General features: G+C 40.0%; 1 protein-coding gene across 2 annotated transcripts in view; it reads left to right on the plus strand.

Annotated features, from left to right (window-relative positions):
• The window catches only part of slc2a4rg (SLC2A4 regulator), a 42,247-nt gene that overhangs the window by 8,778 nt on the left and 15,823 nt on the right, over positions 1-17,646 (plus strand). For both annotated transcript variants that reach the window (XM_085442947.1, XM_085442948.1), the window contains exons 3-4: positions 14,177-14,277; positions 16,351-16,589. In XM_085442947.1, the coding sequence (XP_085299073.1) occupies positions 14,177-14,277; positions 16,351-16,589 (340 nt within the window). The remainder of the gene's footprint in view (positions 1-14,176; positions 14,278-16,350; positions 16,590-17,646) is intronic.

Raw genomic sequence — 17,646 nt, forward strand, 5'->3', positions numbered from 1 at the left:
AATTTTTTGCCATACAAGCATAAGGTTTGTCACAACTGTTATTGTTCCTATCAACTCTTAGTCAGGTGCAGCCATACTTTCGATCATTTAGATCTCTGCATCCTAATGTCTATGTGGCCCACACTACTTGCACATAGACTCCCACCAGTTCAAATCAACAGAGAGGAGTGTAAAGCAAAAACAAATCATCTGCAGGCTGGAGAGAGGTAGTTTCTGCTGGAAGAAACAAAAAACGCTTTACTCTGTACAGTAATGTCAGAGGCCTTTCCTTATTTTGGTTGGAATTTGAAGCTCTGAAAGACATTCTTGTCCCAAGACATGGCCACCTGCCTTGACATGGTCAGCTGGTTACTCGCATGACAGACTCTGGTTGGTTCAAGTAATGCATTTTGACATGCGGGCGGAATCAGAAACAAAATGCAAAAAGATATATCACCATTGTGGAATAAGTGGACACTGCATCAATGTAGAGACAGGTTCTTGAATGCTTTCTTGCACTGATGTTTGTCCCAGGCCTTTGCTCACCCGCGTGATTTGCAAAAGGGCCAATAGAAAATGCAACAAAAAAAGAATAACTTCTGTATTCTCACAGAAGCGTTGCATGGGACATAATGTATTTGGATGCAACCCAATATTTTTATTTGTAACTAATTTATTTACTTGTTTCCCCCGTAATTGCACCAGATTACAATTACTGGTATGTGCATACCATACTGCAGCACTGTTTGGTCTACATTTGCTGTTGGCTGTGAAAGAAAATGGTAAGAGTGCTTTTCTAAGTTGTTATTAGTGTCTAAATGTAAAAAAATAAAATGAAATATGATTTTAGCCCATTGTTTTGTTGTTATTCGGCAGCATCATGGGATTATAATGTATCCATCAGCTTATATGGACAATTGGATCCTTTTGTAATGTGCTGTAGATTGATAAAGTTTTTTTTATCATGTTGCTATCATGTTATAGGGTGGCTGTAGCTCAGGTGGCAGAGCAGGTCAGCCACTAATTTGAAGGTCGGTGGTTCGATCCCAGGCTGCCTCCTGGCGGCATGCCAAATATCCTTGGGCAAGATACTAACCCCATGTTTGCCTACTGGTGGTGGTCAGAGGGCCCGGTGGCGCCAGTGTCCGGCAGCCTCGCCTCTGTCAGTGCGCCCCAGGGCAGCTGTGACTACAATGTAGCTTGCCATCGCCAGTGTGTAAATGTGTGTGTGTGAATGGGTGAATGACTGAATGTAGTGTGAAGCACTTTGGGGTCCTTAGGGACTAGAAAAGCGCTATACAAATACAGGCCATTTACCATTTCTAGGCAACATGATGATTACGTAATATCTGACATAGATAACAACCCCCAGAGATTTAAGATGCACTTGGTCTCGCAACTCCTGATGGCGTAGGAGGAATTAACAGATAAAGAAACAAACACAGACAGTCAGAGAGATCAAATCAAGTCAAACGCTCATTTGTTTTCTCTCTTTGTGCAGTTTGCTTTTGTAGATGTGAATACACAGTCGGATATGGACCAAAACAGTTTTACTAAAATTCTTTGGACAAGGTGGTCTCAGCCTGCTTTCAAACAGGCTCCAGAGAGGTTTGTTTATGATCCGACCTCAATCTGACTCAGTATATGCTGCAAGTTTTTTGAGCTAGCAGAGCACTATTGATTGTGTATCGTACAAAACCTGCACAATATTACCAGGTAAATACGAATGTTAAGAGTAAATTCTTCATGTTATCCACTTGTTCAGACCACAGCACCTTCCTCTCGTATTTACTTTGGTTGCTCCCTCCCCTCACATATCCGGCCAGTAAGCGTACCAGACATTCTCACATGGTTTGTAGTGCCACATTTTGGATCGCTTGGAGTTTTCTCTCTGTGAAAAGAAGAGTTTACCAACTCCTGAGCTGATTCTCCCCCAGAGGAAATGATCTATAAGTGTGAAAACACCCTTAATAACGTAATTGGTAAATGGACTGGTTCTTATTTAGCAGTTTTCTACTCTACCTGAGCTACACTACCAAAGCTCTTTACACAACCTGCCTCATTTACCCATTCATACAAGCACTTTTTTCGGTGCTTTTTCCATTTAAGTGGTTTCTATCTAACGTTCACACACATTTATTCTCTGATGGATGCGTCTGAGAGCAACTTTCCCAAGGATATTTGGCATGCAGACCAGGGATCAAACCACCAACCATAAGGTGTGGAAACGATGGCACACTCATCACTGGAATTTTCACATTGTTTTTGTTGGCATTGCAGTTGCAGATTTGCAGACTCAAAAGCCAAGGAGTGATTTTGAGTAGAAAATGTGTTTACTGGTGTGCAAGGTTAAAAGTTTTTTTGTTTTTTTCCTCCAAAGCATATAGTCTGACAGTATTATACATTTAAATTGTAAAAATCCAATGGCAAAGCTAAATATGCCAATTTTACTACTCCTTCCTGTGAAAGATAGATTGGCACAACACAGCAGGAAAATGAAAATGTTCTGAGTATGCTGCGTAATGCTTCGGTGCATTTGCAAATGGCACCCAAAACCAGCTCCAGGATGGCTGACAGCAAGCCACATTCATGGGTTTTCCTTTCCCTTGTTTCAAATCACAACACTTATAAATACACACACAACTCTATCGAAGTCATCTCGTTCTGCTGACAACAAGGAGTGAAATTCAGACAGTACTGCAAACTTAAAAGTTTGATGGACTCTTACTGCGTACTTTGCCCTGTGCAGAGGGGGGGTCTTATATTTGTTTAAATTACTGATAATGGTTTTTGGGTTTGGTGATGTCACTGCTGATAACAGTTTTTAGGAAATAAAAATATTTGTAAAAAATCCATATGTTGGCTGATATTCTTTGTGGTACTTTTGTATTAGCACCCCCCTTTTTCCTTGGCAGGATGCTTATTTAACATTTCTTTATCTGTTTAACTAAAATGGTGTGTCCTTATGATGCTTTTTCTTGATAGCTTTTGGCCATTACTGAACTTAGAGCAGAAATTTCTACACATAATGTCAGAAAATTTTCCTCTTCTTTTTTCCTGTCTCTTCTTTGTTACACTGGCTATCTGCATCTCAGTTTGGTAGTATGCAGGACATGGAAAAAGCTTATTTCGGGTAGTGTCCTGAAAAATGTCAGGTGAACGTGATCTCACTTGTAGTAAACAACTTTGACAGCCCCGTCTTTTGGTTTAGTCAAAAATTCAGTTGTACTGGGCTACTGGCATTTCAGTCGTTTTTGTGTTGGCACTGACTTCGCAAAGTGCCAGGAACTGCAATTCAATACATCAAAATGGGAAGAAAATACCTGGAAGCACTACATAGACTGTAAGTCTTCTCTTCAAAATAATTTTCAAAGATTAGGGCTTAGATAAACAGATTATAAAAGCTACCACGCCCAGACTCCAAAAAACCAGTGGGCCCAAATCCTCACAAGCTTCTAGAAACCCCCTACGCTTTGTGTGTATCCTTAAGTGTGTGTAGACATGTGCATCCTGAACAAAAGAACTACAGTATACAGGCTTTGATAATCACTTATCCTCATGCTGGTGGACAAGATGAGCAGTCAAGCAACATGTGAACAGATGTGTGTTTTCCTTTTTCACCCCCCTATTTTTCTCTTTATCTCATCAATATGCACATATGTGCACACACACACACACACACACACACACACACACACACACACACACACACACACACACACACACACAATCGTTTTCATTCTGTAGCCACAGTGAGGTAGTCAGGTTTCATTTAGCACTGATCTGCCAGTAAGGCTGTTGTCCTCTCACCTCCAGGTTATTGCTTCATGCGTCACACTGTTTGCTCTCCCCTGCTAAGCTATTCAGCAGTATTTACACACAAGTCAGTTATATGCACAAAGTCAAATTATAGATGACTCCATGATTTAGCCACATGATACACAGATGTTTCCATATTAATGTTTGATAAATGTATGTGTGTGGGTTGTGTGTAACAGAGAAATAGAAGGGAAAAGAAGTGGTGCTTTATGTGCATATTGTTTGCTTTTTCACCTGCTAACTTGGGATCTGTGCTCTCCACTTGACTGGATTGATTTTTTTTTCCACACACCCTTTTTTTTTGTCTTTGTGCTAGCTAAATCTTATCAGTCCTATTGAAGAGAAAGCACTTCACACAGCCCATATTTCCAAGTTTTGTTTGTTTGTTTTATAACTACAATAGTATTTTGCTTTATTTGAATTTAATTTTAGTTGCTATTAATAACACATGAAGATGGTTATAAGCATTTATTTATTTATTTATTTATTTACTTTTTAGCTGAGTACTCTCAGGAACACAGTGACTGGACTCCTGACTGCTGCCAAGATAATGTGGAGATTTCCGGCCTGTGGAGATGCAGAAAGTAACCCCTCTTAATCTTAGTGGCTTCCAGCACCAACATGCCACTGCACAAAGCAGTGAGTGTGTGAAGCTGTTCAGTGAGGTGTAAAGTACAGCACCGATCACTTCCTGACTAACCTGTAGAACTTTCATAGCTGTTCCGAAGCACAGAAATACTGAGAGATTTTCATATTCCTGTTAGTCTTTCTTTTCAGATTTGCTGGATTTTCAACTCTGGCTTTTATCTGAAACTGAACTTTTTTTTTTCTTATTTTTTGGTTCATATATGATAGATCCAATGGTGAAGTCTCTCCAAGCTCAGCATTTTTCATCAAATCTATCTTGCTTGCAACCTCTTTAGAGGACAAGACTGGGCTGATCACAAGTCTCTTGTCTAACACCTTTTGCTCTGTCCGAATTGCCGTGACCTGGCTTGGGCCAAGATTCAAAACAATGATCAATATGTTTCACACTATATTTTTTCACCACAGTTGGCCCATGAGTAAACAAGAGAGAGAGAAAAGAGAGGAAACCATATGCTTAGTTTTTATATAAAATTTACACCAAGGTTTCTATAGAACCTGAACATTTGTGTTTTATGCTTTTTGCTTGCTGTCAAGGAAGTGACATCCTCAAGAAGATACTAAAGTAATTGTATAGTAAAATTACCAAAAAGAAAAAATAAATAATATGCATGGAAATATAAAAATAAAAAATAAAAGCACTATGTGCAGGAAGTTGTAATGTGTAGGAGTAAAGATTAAAGTAAAGATTTTTACACATTTATAAGGTAAAAATAAAAGCCAAAAGTTAAAGTTGTCATGGAATTGTAGATGTTAAAATTTTTATGCCTTGAAGCCTGCTAATGTTTGTCATTAATGCACAATTCCCATATGTAGTTCTAGAAATTATGTGTGTGCATGTGTGTCCGAGTCTGAGACCCCAGAGACTTGGATGAAAAAGATCTGAATGTCTGACAGAAAGACATCTTGCTTGCACAAAGCATGACTTTCACTGGGCCAGAGCTCCATCGGGGCAAGTTCTCCCATCTGTTTGTTTGTCTGTGTGAGAGAACGAGTCTGTCCTAGTCTGACCAACCACTCGGCCTATCCTTATTGGAAAATGCATAACTCTCAGAGGGGAACCAGCATTTGCATTCAGCTAGTCATACTCCTCATCATATTACATCCAACATTCATTTTTCAGTGAGCTGCTAAATGTTTTAAAAAACAAAACAAAACAGAAAAAGCTAGGAGGCTGGACCAGCAGTGAGGTTTAATATTATTTCAATAATCTGTGACAGTTTTATCATCATCACTACCATCTCTCTAGTGTTTCCATGATGTGCTCTTATTGCTACCATTTATCTTATTAACTATTCCATTCCTGACGTGGCAGAGTGATAAAGGGACCATTTTCCTTACCTTATTCCCAATACTGTCATAAGGCCAGAAGCTCCACAGGGAGGCTTAAATTACCAAAAGATATGGTTTATGGCATTTTCCTCTATATTAGTCACTACCCGGTACAGTTTGGCAGGATTAGCGAGGAGCTGAGAGTAGGATGATATTCAGTGAAGATCTGGGTTGAGTAAAAAAATAAAAATTTTTGTTACATATAATACAAAATAATATATAACAAAATGAGAGTCTGTTTTCATGCCATTTTTATAATTTAATCTATAGATAGTTATCCAATCCCTGTGCAAGTTTTTAAATGTATTTCTGCTAATGGTTCAAATACATGTCGCGCAAAAATTAGGATGATCATTATAGAATAGAATAGAATAGAATAGAATAGCCATTTATTGTGATTGTACATTTACCACGAAATTGTGGATTTTGTTGTACATTAAATCCACAATTATTAGTTTTTTTGTGCATGCTTATCAGTCCACCACGAAACTGTGTCAAAGGTCGTCCTTAGATGACAAACATAACTCCTAACACATCTTTGCTTTTACTGCACAGTAAGCAAACAGGCTGTAGACAAACATTCAACTTAGAAGCCAGGTAATACTTTTGCTTTTAACGTCTTGCTTCACATTCATTTTTGTTTAGTTATTTTTTTATTTTTTTTAATTTTTTTCAAATTTTTTGCGAGAGTGCTTCTACTGATGTGCTTCGTACAACCCCTATCTTTTTTAGGGGTCAGTTTATTTTACTGGCTGGAGTCTTTGTCTGTCTGACGGTGCCCTGCAGATATTTGGCTTTATAGGAGTAAGTAGAGCAGTGTGGCTTTGCAACAGCTTTGGTTTGCCTTTGCAAAACACAGGAAACCAGGCAAAGGCCTGCTCTGGCTTGTGATGGCAGACGAACAAATCTCAGGAGTAGGCAAGTGTAGGAGTGAGAAGTGAAGAATTTAAAACAAAATAAAAGCATGACTTCTTCAGGAAGAGAACTTGACCGTTATTCAAAGCCTTTTCACCATTTCCACTAAGTAGCATTTCTAGTATTTACTTAGTATTTTGCCAGTTAATGTGAGTACATTGAGTGACTGGGTGGTTTAAATTAGTTTGACCCATACATGTGATATGCACTGATGACTTCTTACTACATCAAATATAGATTCATATTTGTTTTGATAAGGAGTAGAGGTTTTCAGGCAGAAAGGTCTTTTCTTGTTTACTTCCTAGAGGAAAATAAGGGCACAGGCCAGAAGTGAATACCCCACATTCCCCCTAGCAACAGCATTGTTATTGGAGGGAACTAAGTTAGTTATGAGAGACATTAACACTATTATAAAGATGTCTAAAAATAAAACTACTGACTAATTGTAGTATTTATTACTTTGTAATAATATTACATGTATAAGCAATATACAGCTATAATACAGATTTAATGTCTTACGTGAGGTGGTAGTACCCTAAAGTGTGGCTATGGAAAAGTGACTGTGGATTTTTTTTTTTTTTTGTATTCATTGACGAGGTGAGGTGAGGTTTAAATTCAACCCTTCTTCACTCGGCGTCTGGTTGCACTGGACTGTGTCAAGCTCGCACTGTAAATCTGATCACCTACGATTACCCCATGCACAGTTTATGAGCATGGTATGCAAGTCAGGCAGTGTGTCATGATCTACTTTGTCATCATCCTTTTAAGTGCTGTTGCTGAGTCAACATTTTCTCACTGAGGCATGTTCGTCACAAGCACCTGTGTGATCCTGAAATGGGATGTGCGGTTACTCGACACGAAATAACCATTATTCACTGAGGTTTGAATCAATGCGAGCTTGTAGTTCAGCTGAAATTTGTAGATATCATCCTCTGTGTTGTGTAGTTTATGACATCTTGAGTGAATCGCCACCGCCACAGAGGGAATCATGCCTTTTTCTCAACATCTAGCCGGTATTATTTTGCCAGAATAAAGCTATCTGTTGTTTGTGCTTCTCCCTAAGGGCACAGATTGCATTCTAGGATCAAGAGAGAGAAAGAGAGGGCTTTTTGTCCCACCACTGAATAACCATCACACTCACAACCCACTTTAAAGAGACACGGCTCCTGTCTGACAGCCTCTCTCTCTCCGGGGGTTCAAAGCTCGGAGACTTACGTAAGCGGCAACATGTGTATTGAATGGACAATAATGGCGGACTTAGGAATATACACACACATGTGTGGTTACATGCACAATGATAATCATACTTAATGCCTACCCACACTTCTATGTTTATATACTTCACATATTTTTACATTGTATTCATTCAGTTCATACAGTGCATAGTACCTTTACATAGAAGTGTAAAGCAGGAAGCCTAGAAAGAGGCAGAGTGGACACTAACACCAGCTTGTGTTGGGTCAGGGATAGAGTGTGCTAATCATTACCATCTGCCTGCAGCAAAAATAGTGAGACAGAAAAAGATGAACAGAGGGCATTACGTAATACTGTGGAGTCAAGGCAAGATGATGAGGGGCAGCGAGAGTGTGGGATTGAGAGTAGTGGGTGTGGGTGTGGAAGGGGCAGCTGTCCGAGCTGCACCCCAGGCAAGAGGAACATCAACAAAAGCCTGGTCTTTTCTAATAGCCTCTATTGTCTTAACGTTACCTCATTGGACAGAATATCCCAGTTAGATGACATTTTGCTGAATGTTCTTCATTTTTAGACAACAGTCCTCATTTTCTGAGGGCAGCATTTACAACCCTCTTAGTCTGAAATAGACTGAAATCAAAAAGAAAGAAAACACCTATTACAGCAAGGGAGGAAAAAAATATGTTAGCAACACACTTTGTGGCTGCCATCTATTTACCTGTCAGCCTCCTTCACAGAGTGTGTGCATGAGGATGACTAATGCAGGCGGAGATATTACCTTTATTTTTGGTGTGCATATCTCTCTACCCCATGTGCATTTGGATTTGTTTGTGTTCAGTAACGATACCTCATAAGAAAACAGGAAAAACACCAGTCAGCATATGCTGAATGTGTAGGGTTAGGTTCCATGATGACTCAAACAGAGAGGTGCTTCAAAGTTTATTTTACTCGTGTGATTGTGATGCCGTGTTTGCTGTCTTTCTAACTGCCAATCACACGCAAGCCTCTGCCAATTTAAGGAACGTGCACCTGCTTTAAATATGAGGAAGTCAGCACACATACAGCACATACAGGCACAAAAAAGCTATCTGATGCCTGTTTTGGGGATCATGTTGAACACATGATCACATTGGACAGATAAGTGCTATTTAAAACCTCCACCACCGGGGCTTAGGGGAAGATCAGAGATTATTGTTGGCAGTGTGTTGCTCCAGTAAAAACTGGACCTGTCATACTGAAGTGATACAACAAACGATAAATATTACAAATACTGCCAAGTCCCTGTCCCTCTGCCTTAGGGCTGTTCGATATAACGATATATATCGGATGACGATATAAAAACGTCTAACGTTTCATTTTACGCTATCGTTTGTTTCGTGGTGTCGCAAAATAAACTGTTTAGGGCAATATTTTTTTCATCGTTTTGATGGTCACTGTAGTGGCTATGTTAATTTCTTAAAGTTCTCTCTTTCTCTTATATTTAATATAACCACACTACAGACGGACAAGCGCCTGTTTTTATGCGTTTTGGTTAGCAACAACGACGATAACACCATCGCGTGTCCGCTGGTTTATGTTCCACATAAACCTTTCACAATAAAGCTCAAGATCCTGTTGAGACTTTTCAAAATAAACTGAATCACGTGAAAGAGCAGATTATTTACGGATGAGAAGTAAAAAAGAGCCGCCAGGTGCTAAAAAATAAACCTTAGACTCAAACGTTAAAACAGGCTTTTCTCCACAGCACGCCGTGTAATAAATACTCACAAAGAAAGCGGCGGCCGCTACAACTTATGTCTAGAAATGTATAGTTTCATGCATCTGTTAAAACACTCGACTCCAGCTACATGACGCGCAGCTGGAAACACTTCCCGCAAGTCGAGCTGCCCGAGATTCACAGAATTTACAGAAAATGTTACATTTTTGTGATTTATATCGTTATCGGACGATAGAATTCTTATATCGGGATATGAGATTTTGGTCATATCGCACAGCCCTACTCTGCCTTCCTCTTTTTTTTTTTTTGAACTTCTAAAACTGGAGTCAAGTGAGGCACAGTTTCTTTCTTGGTAAACAAGATAGATACATCAATGTAGTCTCATTGACATGCAGGAGAAGCCCTAGATAAGAGGGGGATTGTTGGTAGTCAGTTTTTATAAAATGAGTATATTCTTTGGCAGACAGGTGAGATACATCAGTGGCATTACATGAAGAAGAAATAGCAGATAGAGAATCCTAAATAGAAATCTGTTTTACCCCTCTAAAGAGCAAATCAACAGTTGAAGTGGGAAATACATGAGCCAATCATAGATAGGGACAGTAGAGGTTCACAGCAGTTTTAACTGTGTAATAGCAGCCATATCTAGTTGTTATCTTAGACATGAATTTATATTTACTGATCCACAACAGGAATTTGTATAGATTTGTACAGTACTCTAATGGGACATGTAGTTTTTATGTCAAAGTGAGAACCTAATATAATAATTGGCCTTGTTCCAATTATTTGACAGAGGCTTCAAAATAACTGCCCAAAGGCATTACCAAGTAGTGAGACACTTCTAGAAGCACCTTGGATACACATGCAATTATCAGATTAGGTTGGGAAAAACTCAGATGAAAGGTGTACTTTAGAAAAGCCAATAAAGTATGACAAATCTTCAGCCATATACACAGTGTATCGCTTTTTCAGTCATGTGTTTTGTAGCTGTTGACCTGGATCTTAAGTGGGCTATCGTTCTATAAACCAGGCAGATCCTAGGGATTTTGACTGGAATGGTAACTAGAGCAGAGGTGATGTGTTAAATATAGTGGGGAGGCCCTGTCGTCTCCCCAACAACAGCACAGAGCCCACTATAGTACCGGCTGGTGGTGCCAAATCGTAACTCGGCAGTATCAGAGTCCTCAAGTGTCCCCTTAGGAAACTTGGAAAAACCCCATGTTTTCCACATCCAAGTAATAAAAAGTCAGCTGGAAAATCATCCCACGGAAACAGCCCGCTCTTGCCTGGCTTATTGCAGTGCACATTAGGTGAAATGGTCATCTTTAAAACGTAACTGTTTTTGGCACACAATATACAAATATACACATCCTTGAACTCCCCCCCCCCCCCCCCCCCCCCCTCCCTCCCCGCCCTTTCCATAATCACACCTTGTTGTTGCTGCCTGCTTCTTGGCTGGGCTTTAAGTGGCAGTCTCTTTCTCTCCCTCTCCCTGTATGTGCCTGGGCCTGGCTTGTTGATTTTTAGCTGGTTGTGTTGTGCTACTGCCAGAGGGGAGTGTTTTTGGCCCAGCCAAGGCCAATATAAGTTGAGGAGGAAGGAAGGTAAGAGGTTGTGTGTGAGCGAGATTGAGTGAATGGTGTTGTTTCTGCATGTACTTAAGTGTGCCAAACGCTTCAACCAAACTAGATGCAAAACACACACACATGCAAGTACTGTAAAATAGAGTTAGAACTTCCCAACTGATGTATTACCTGTCTCATAAAAGAGAGTTGTCAATGGCACTGCTTGTAAATTTAAGAGCTTCAATTGCAAATTATGTCATTATAGTTCAACAAATACCAGAGTTACCACATAGTATGTGCCTACACATGTTCATCTGCATATGTGGGAGGGTGGAGGGCTGCTATGTTTATCATGTCACTATTAAATTTACTGCATGCCATAAATGCACCACGGATAGCCTCAATGGTTCGTGTAAACATCCTGGAAACCAAAACCCCATATATACCACACACAGACCAACTTTGTTGACAGCAATCGCTGTTCTCTCTTTGCCTCACTCTGGGCACTAAATAAAGACATCCCCAGTTTAACTTGCTCCAAAATAAAGCCTCTCATAAGAAGATGCAGACAGATTTACGGCACATCAATGCTGTTGCTCTTTCAGCTGTCATCCACTCTCACCATGTTTAAAGGCTCCTTAGTTAGTTCACAGGCAGATGAGAAGTGAAAACAAGAGTAGCAGGCCGTGTCATTTAGTGTGCAATATCTGCTTTAGAGTGAGCGACAGACAGGGATGGTTATCTCTCTAATCTGGTTTTTATAAAATGTAAAATGTGACAGCTGTCTGCTTCTAAGTTGATGTAAACATTGATATCAAAGTCTGTGTGATATCAGATTAGCTCTGCTGCTGTCAGCAAGAATAGAAGTCAATCAACAAATGCCCTTTTTAGAAAAGGTTTCTGAAGGAGGCCTTTACTGTTTTGTTTTTGTTTAATCAATGCACACTCACACACATTAAAAACTTGAACCAGATGCAATGAATCTGTGGTGTAGTTATCATTGCTTTTTCTGGTAAGGAGGAAGGAAAACACTCAATGTCAGGAAATCAGGGTGGGTTGTAGGGATGGGTATTAATGAGTGCTGGGGTGTGCTGGAATGGGTGTGTCTATATCAATGTGTACGAGAGGGGAATATCAAAGTTTGAATGAGGCCATACATCAACTACAGGGATTGTTGTCCTCCCAGTTTGTGTTTGTTTTTCCTAATCTCTCTTGCTAAGGCCACACACCAGAAAACAGACATGCATGACTGTCAGTGGTATGCTATCAGAGTACTGCACTATATGAAGGCCAAATGGAAGGTAACCAAGAGCCCTAACACAAATTTTATAGATGGATTTTATTAAACGAGAGATGGAGGAAAATCAGAAGTATGTCCCTGGTTGGCCCGAGTTATTGCTGAAAACAAGGCTAATGACTGCAATAGGACACAGCTAATCTTGTTATCTCTTTATCTCTTGTCCTCTGTGTGTGTGTGTGTGTGTGTGTGTGTGTGTGTGTGACCATGGCTTCTATCTTGGCAGTATTTGAATATTATAGAGTATATCCTACCATTTTTCCAAATGTCTGCGTTGAATTCACAAACACACACAAGTTTTGGGATGCTGGAGAGTAAAACCAACAACTTTTGTGGGAGCACATTTGTGCTCAGACTGGCTGAAAGATTCCTCCGTATCGGGTACATTCCATTTTGATCTGTTTGCTTCCTATCCGACGCATTCTCATCAGCGTGGGAGCTTAGGCACTTTTTAAACTTTTTTTCTGCGTGTGTAAAATGTTTTAGAGACTTCTCATTTGAAAATGTGTGTGAATGTGCGCAGATACACGTAGACTTGCTGATTTTGAAACGTACTTCTCTTGTTTGTTGATTCCAGCATGAAGTTTGTGTTTTGTGTGTGTGTGTGTGTGTGTGTGTGTGTGTGTGTGCGTGCGTGCGTGCGTGTGTGTGTGTGTGTGTACGCGCACCGAGAATTCAAGAGTGGATCTCTGCCAGGGCTTAGGGCTTGGCTGAGAAAATGCCTCAAACCAGTTTACTCTGGTTGTGTAGTGAAGAGGTCTGGGGCGGGACTAGAGCTCTTAAAGCTGCAGACTCTATTCTCTATGAGAATATGAGTATGTGTCTACTGTGTATAGCACAGATCGGTAAATTTGGATTTATATTTATTTACATACATATGGTACGGACACTGGTATATCTTTTTCAGGATGTTACATGAGAATTGAAATCTGTTTATGTGTGTGCAAATGTGAACAACTGTGTGGGGATGAACGCTTGGCCTGGCCTCAAATAGTTTTCCCCACATTTTGCTTTCAAGGACAGTAGAAGTCTTAAATAGAACCAACAGGAATAATAAGTGTGTGTCTGAAGCAGATAAGCTTATTTGTCTTTGCAGGATCTTTTTTCTTTTCTTTTTTTTTTTAACAAGAATGCCTTATGCCAAAGCACACTGTTTAGGCTGTCTGTGCCTGTGTTTGTGAATGTTTTCTGGTGTCAGTTCAAGTGAGTAGTATGAATAAGATTTAAGATGAGGTTGGATTGCTTTGCATGGGGCGTTCTGAGAAGGAACTGAGCAAAAAGCATGGTTCTCCCCTCTAAGCGAGGTTGCACAAGCTGTGCAGAAACACACCACAAAACACTTTCACTCTAGAGGCTTTGTCCCCGTGTTTGTATATATGCACACAAGCACATATTTGAACACACACAATAGTAAGTTGTCTAAGATTTACTGTACATGAAATTACATATCTCTCTGTCTTCTGGCTGCTTGTTGGACTTGTTTACCTCCTAATGTAAATTTCTTCTAACATCACAGTTTGTATTTTGTGGCTATATAGAGAATTGTATGTTTCTCTGGGGACAAGGTTAAACTTTTTTTTTCCTTAAATATTTTCCAATACTCTGAAAAACAGACAAACCTCTGTTTAATAGAGCATGGGGTTGGTTAGACAAGAGTACCCCTTAAAACTACACCAGATATGTTTCTTGTGCTCAGTGTGCATTTTTATTTTTCAGGAAGCCGTCAGGTCACGCTGATAAGGAGGTGATGGCTGCCACCGTCCTGACCTCACTGTCCACATCACCTTTGGTGCATTACCCTTCGTCTGCACCCACAGGTAACACCATTGGCTCGGCATCAGTTGCATTCATGCACCCATGCACCTACTGCTCCTTGAGTGCAAGCTGCTTTGTCACACACTGACTCATCCACTGTGTTTAACAAAATCAAGGACATTCACTTTGTGTTGCTCGCTGGGGACGGTGCTCATCACAAATCACTTGATGTTAGTTTACCCTGACACAGGCTGAGCTGCTGACTCGTTGATGTGTTAACATGTATTTATCCCAGAGAAGGGTCACGCAGTGTTATTAGCACTTTATTCCATCATCTTTCCATGCATGTATGTTTACCCAAGCCCAGCACTTACTGCCAACTGTTTAGCCTTGACCATTTCACCACAGCTCCTTTTGCTGTTTCCAGTGTTGCTGTGGTTGCTATTACCATGCCAACCACCAGACGGTCAAAGTCCTGACAGCTTTTTAGCTCAGCGCTAAACCCGGGCTGCTGGTTTTTTGCTCTCAGGAAGAGCTTCTATAGTTTTTATCTCTAAAGGCTAGAAGCACCCTGTTGACACTGCTGCACCATTTCGGACATAATAGAAATAAACCAAGAACTGTAAGCTTTCATTTTAGAAATGATCTGTGATGCAGTCATTAGATCAGATCAGAGGATGCTGTGAGTTTATGATTGCAATGCTTGATGAAATGCTTATTTGACAAAATATTTCAGAAAGGGGGTGTTGCTTGATTACTCTGTGGTAAATCACAGTGGTGCTTTTATAAAAAGTATCCATGGCTGTATGGATCCCTGTTGAGATTGGATAGTTTTTCTTTTATTTAATGCAACCTCCAAAACCTTTCCTTATATTTTTATAACTTAAAAATTAAATTGTTTATTTATTTATTTGTTTAGCTCCTGGTGCATTTGGTTGTTTAAAAAAGTGGCAGGTTTTTGTTTTTATGAGTTGAGACAGGATTGGATATCCTATTTTTATTTTTATATTTTTTGTGTGAAAACACACAGTCCACTGAAGCCCCTTGATAATTCTGAAAAATAGTTTGATAACCCTTATCTCTTTATATTTATATGGGAAACAGTTATTGAATTGTAGAAGGTCTCTCCAAAATGTATGATATTAGTCCTTGCTCTGTGTTTTTCACTATAATTTGCCTGATTAAAAGTCAGATAAAGCCATTGTGATAATCAAGTCTTAAAGCACTATATAATTGATCAACAAATTAACAAATGTATTGAAAGGGTTTCTGGGCCTACACACTGGAAATCGTATAGTGTTTGTTCTGGGAAGTAAAGAAAGTTTGGACTCAATGGTTGAAGTTTCAGTATACAGTAGCTAAAAAATATGTGGTGTAGTAAAGAATCCATTGTTTTAGATATTATATAATTTGTGGAAATAAGCTTCTAAGGTTTACAGATTAAGACATATGTTTTAATTATTTTGTGACATTAGAATTGGGATTGTTTTGCAAGAGAGCCCCAATATTATGTTTCCAGTAATACAAATTTAAAATTGAGAGGTATTATCAAAGAGTTCTTATAACAGATCAAGTTAAAATTGGTTGTCCTGTTCAAGGCCATCTTCTTGTGCACCCCCTGGACTGTTGGTTGTTTTTGTTTTTTTGTAGGGCAGCTGTCCACTTAATTTGTGTCTGCGATGGCCACTGAATCTGGTCCAGTGTGCCAAAACTGCTGCCCTTCAATTTCATTGTTATTTTTGGGGAATGGAGAAAGTTGCAGGAGGCAAATCTAATGAGGGGCCCATATGGTGAATGAAAATTGTTATGTTGTCTGGCCAAAAAAACTCAAAGTGCTCTGAGCTGGCACTCTGGTATGCAGCATGGTCAGAAGATGACGGGAAGTGATTTGAAAATACCAGCTGTGTTGGAAGCTCAAAGCTGTCTTCTCATCCATGAGATGGCCAGATTTAAATGAGCTAAGTTTGCTGTTTTTATGGACCTGTTCTCAGAACTTCTATTTTTTTCTCATACCTCACTGGTTCACATTTGGCTCTTAGTTCATGGTCAAATTTGTATGTCTTCAAACATAAAACATCCTCATTTCAGTCACGTCTTGCCAATAACAATAAGTTGTTGTGTTGTATAAACTACAGCCCCCGAGCCGGCCGGCAGAGCTTGGAAAGAGGTGCTGTCAGCTAGCTACAGCAGTTCGACCAGCGGCAACTGGAGCTGGGATGCCAGTGACCATTCAGTCCCCTCCACTCCGTCCCCACCACTTTTAAACGATACAAACAAGAGCTTCCCGCTCTCGTCCCAGGGTGATGATGGCAGTGAGGATGTCACAGAGAGCCCGCACTTCATGTTTGAAGACCCCATACCTCGGAAGCGAAAGGTAAAGATAAACGCTTACGTCCTGACTTTCTTTCTTAACTTGGGCAGTTTTGTGGCATCCAAGCGGCTTGAGGCTTGAGGCAGTGGTGTCACACCTCTGCAGCTTGGACTTTGTTTTGGTCTCAACAGTTTTTTTTTCACCTCACTACACCTTAGTACACCTGATGATTACAGTTTGTGTTTAGATTTGGTGTAGGCTGCTGGGGGCTTCCAATAGTGCACTGAGCATTTCTTCTTCTTGACCTTTTTTTCACTCTGTGTTTATACACCACACTGTGTTTCCACAGCATGTATTTTGTCCTGTCTCACTCCTCTCACCCCCAGCTGATTGCAGCAGATGGCTGCACTGAGGTTGGTTCTGCCAGAGGTTTCTTCCCATTAAAAGGGAGTTTTTCCTTCCTGCTGTTGCCAAGCGCTTGCTCTTAGTGGGTCGTCTGATTGCGGGAGTGTTTGCTGTATTATTGTAGGGTCTCTACCTCACAATATAAAGCCCCTTGAAGTGACTGTTGTCAACTTGATAAAGTTTCATAGAGAAGTTTAAAAGAGGAAAAAGCAGATTCAATTTTAGTTTTGAATAGGAAATAATCAGTGGTTCATCCACCCATCTGTCCATCTATTTTCTTAACCACTTGTCCAACTTAGGGTCCCAGGGGCCAGGAGGCTATCCCAGCTGTTATAGGGTAAGAGCATTTAACACATGTCTAGGCTAAATATATAGAGTACATCCTGAAGATAGTAAATCAAGCTGAGCTTGTATACAAACAGCTCTGTACCTTTCTAATTTTTAAGTACTAGGTAGGAGATAGAAAATCCACAACACAAACAGTCAAACATAAGCACTAGGCAGGTTAAATAACCTCTTACATATGGCCTGCCACTCTCTGGTTGTGTGGACGATTGATTATATTCTTGCTTTTACTTCACCACCTCCGTTTTGTACTACAGAAGCAGTCCAGAACAGCAAAATGTTTTTGCTGTCAAGTAGCTTCCAATTGCCTTTTCAGTCCTTTCAGGGAAAGAGGTGGTAGGGTTTTATAACAATGAAAGAAAATCGGCAG

This window comes from Copadichromis virginalis, linkage group LG20 (assembly GCF_057382275.1).
Source record: "Copadichromis virginalis isolate Kocher_CV1m ecotype Utaka linkage group LG20, C_Virginalis_male_GT1.1, whole genome shotgun sequence".
Lineage (NCBI taxonomy): Eukaryota > Metazoa > Chordata > Actinopteri > Cichliformes > Cichlidae > Copadichromis > Copadichromis virginalis.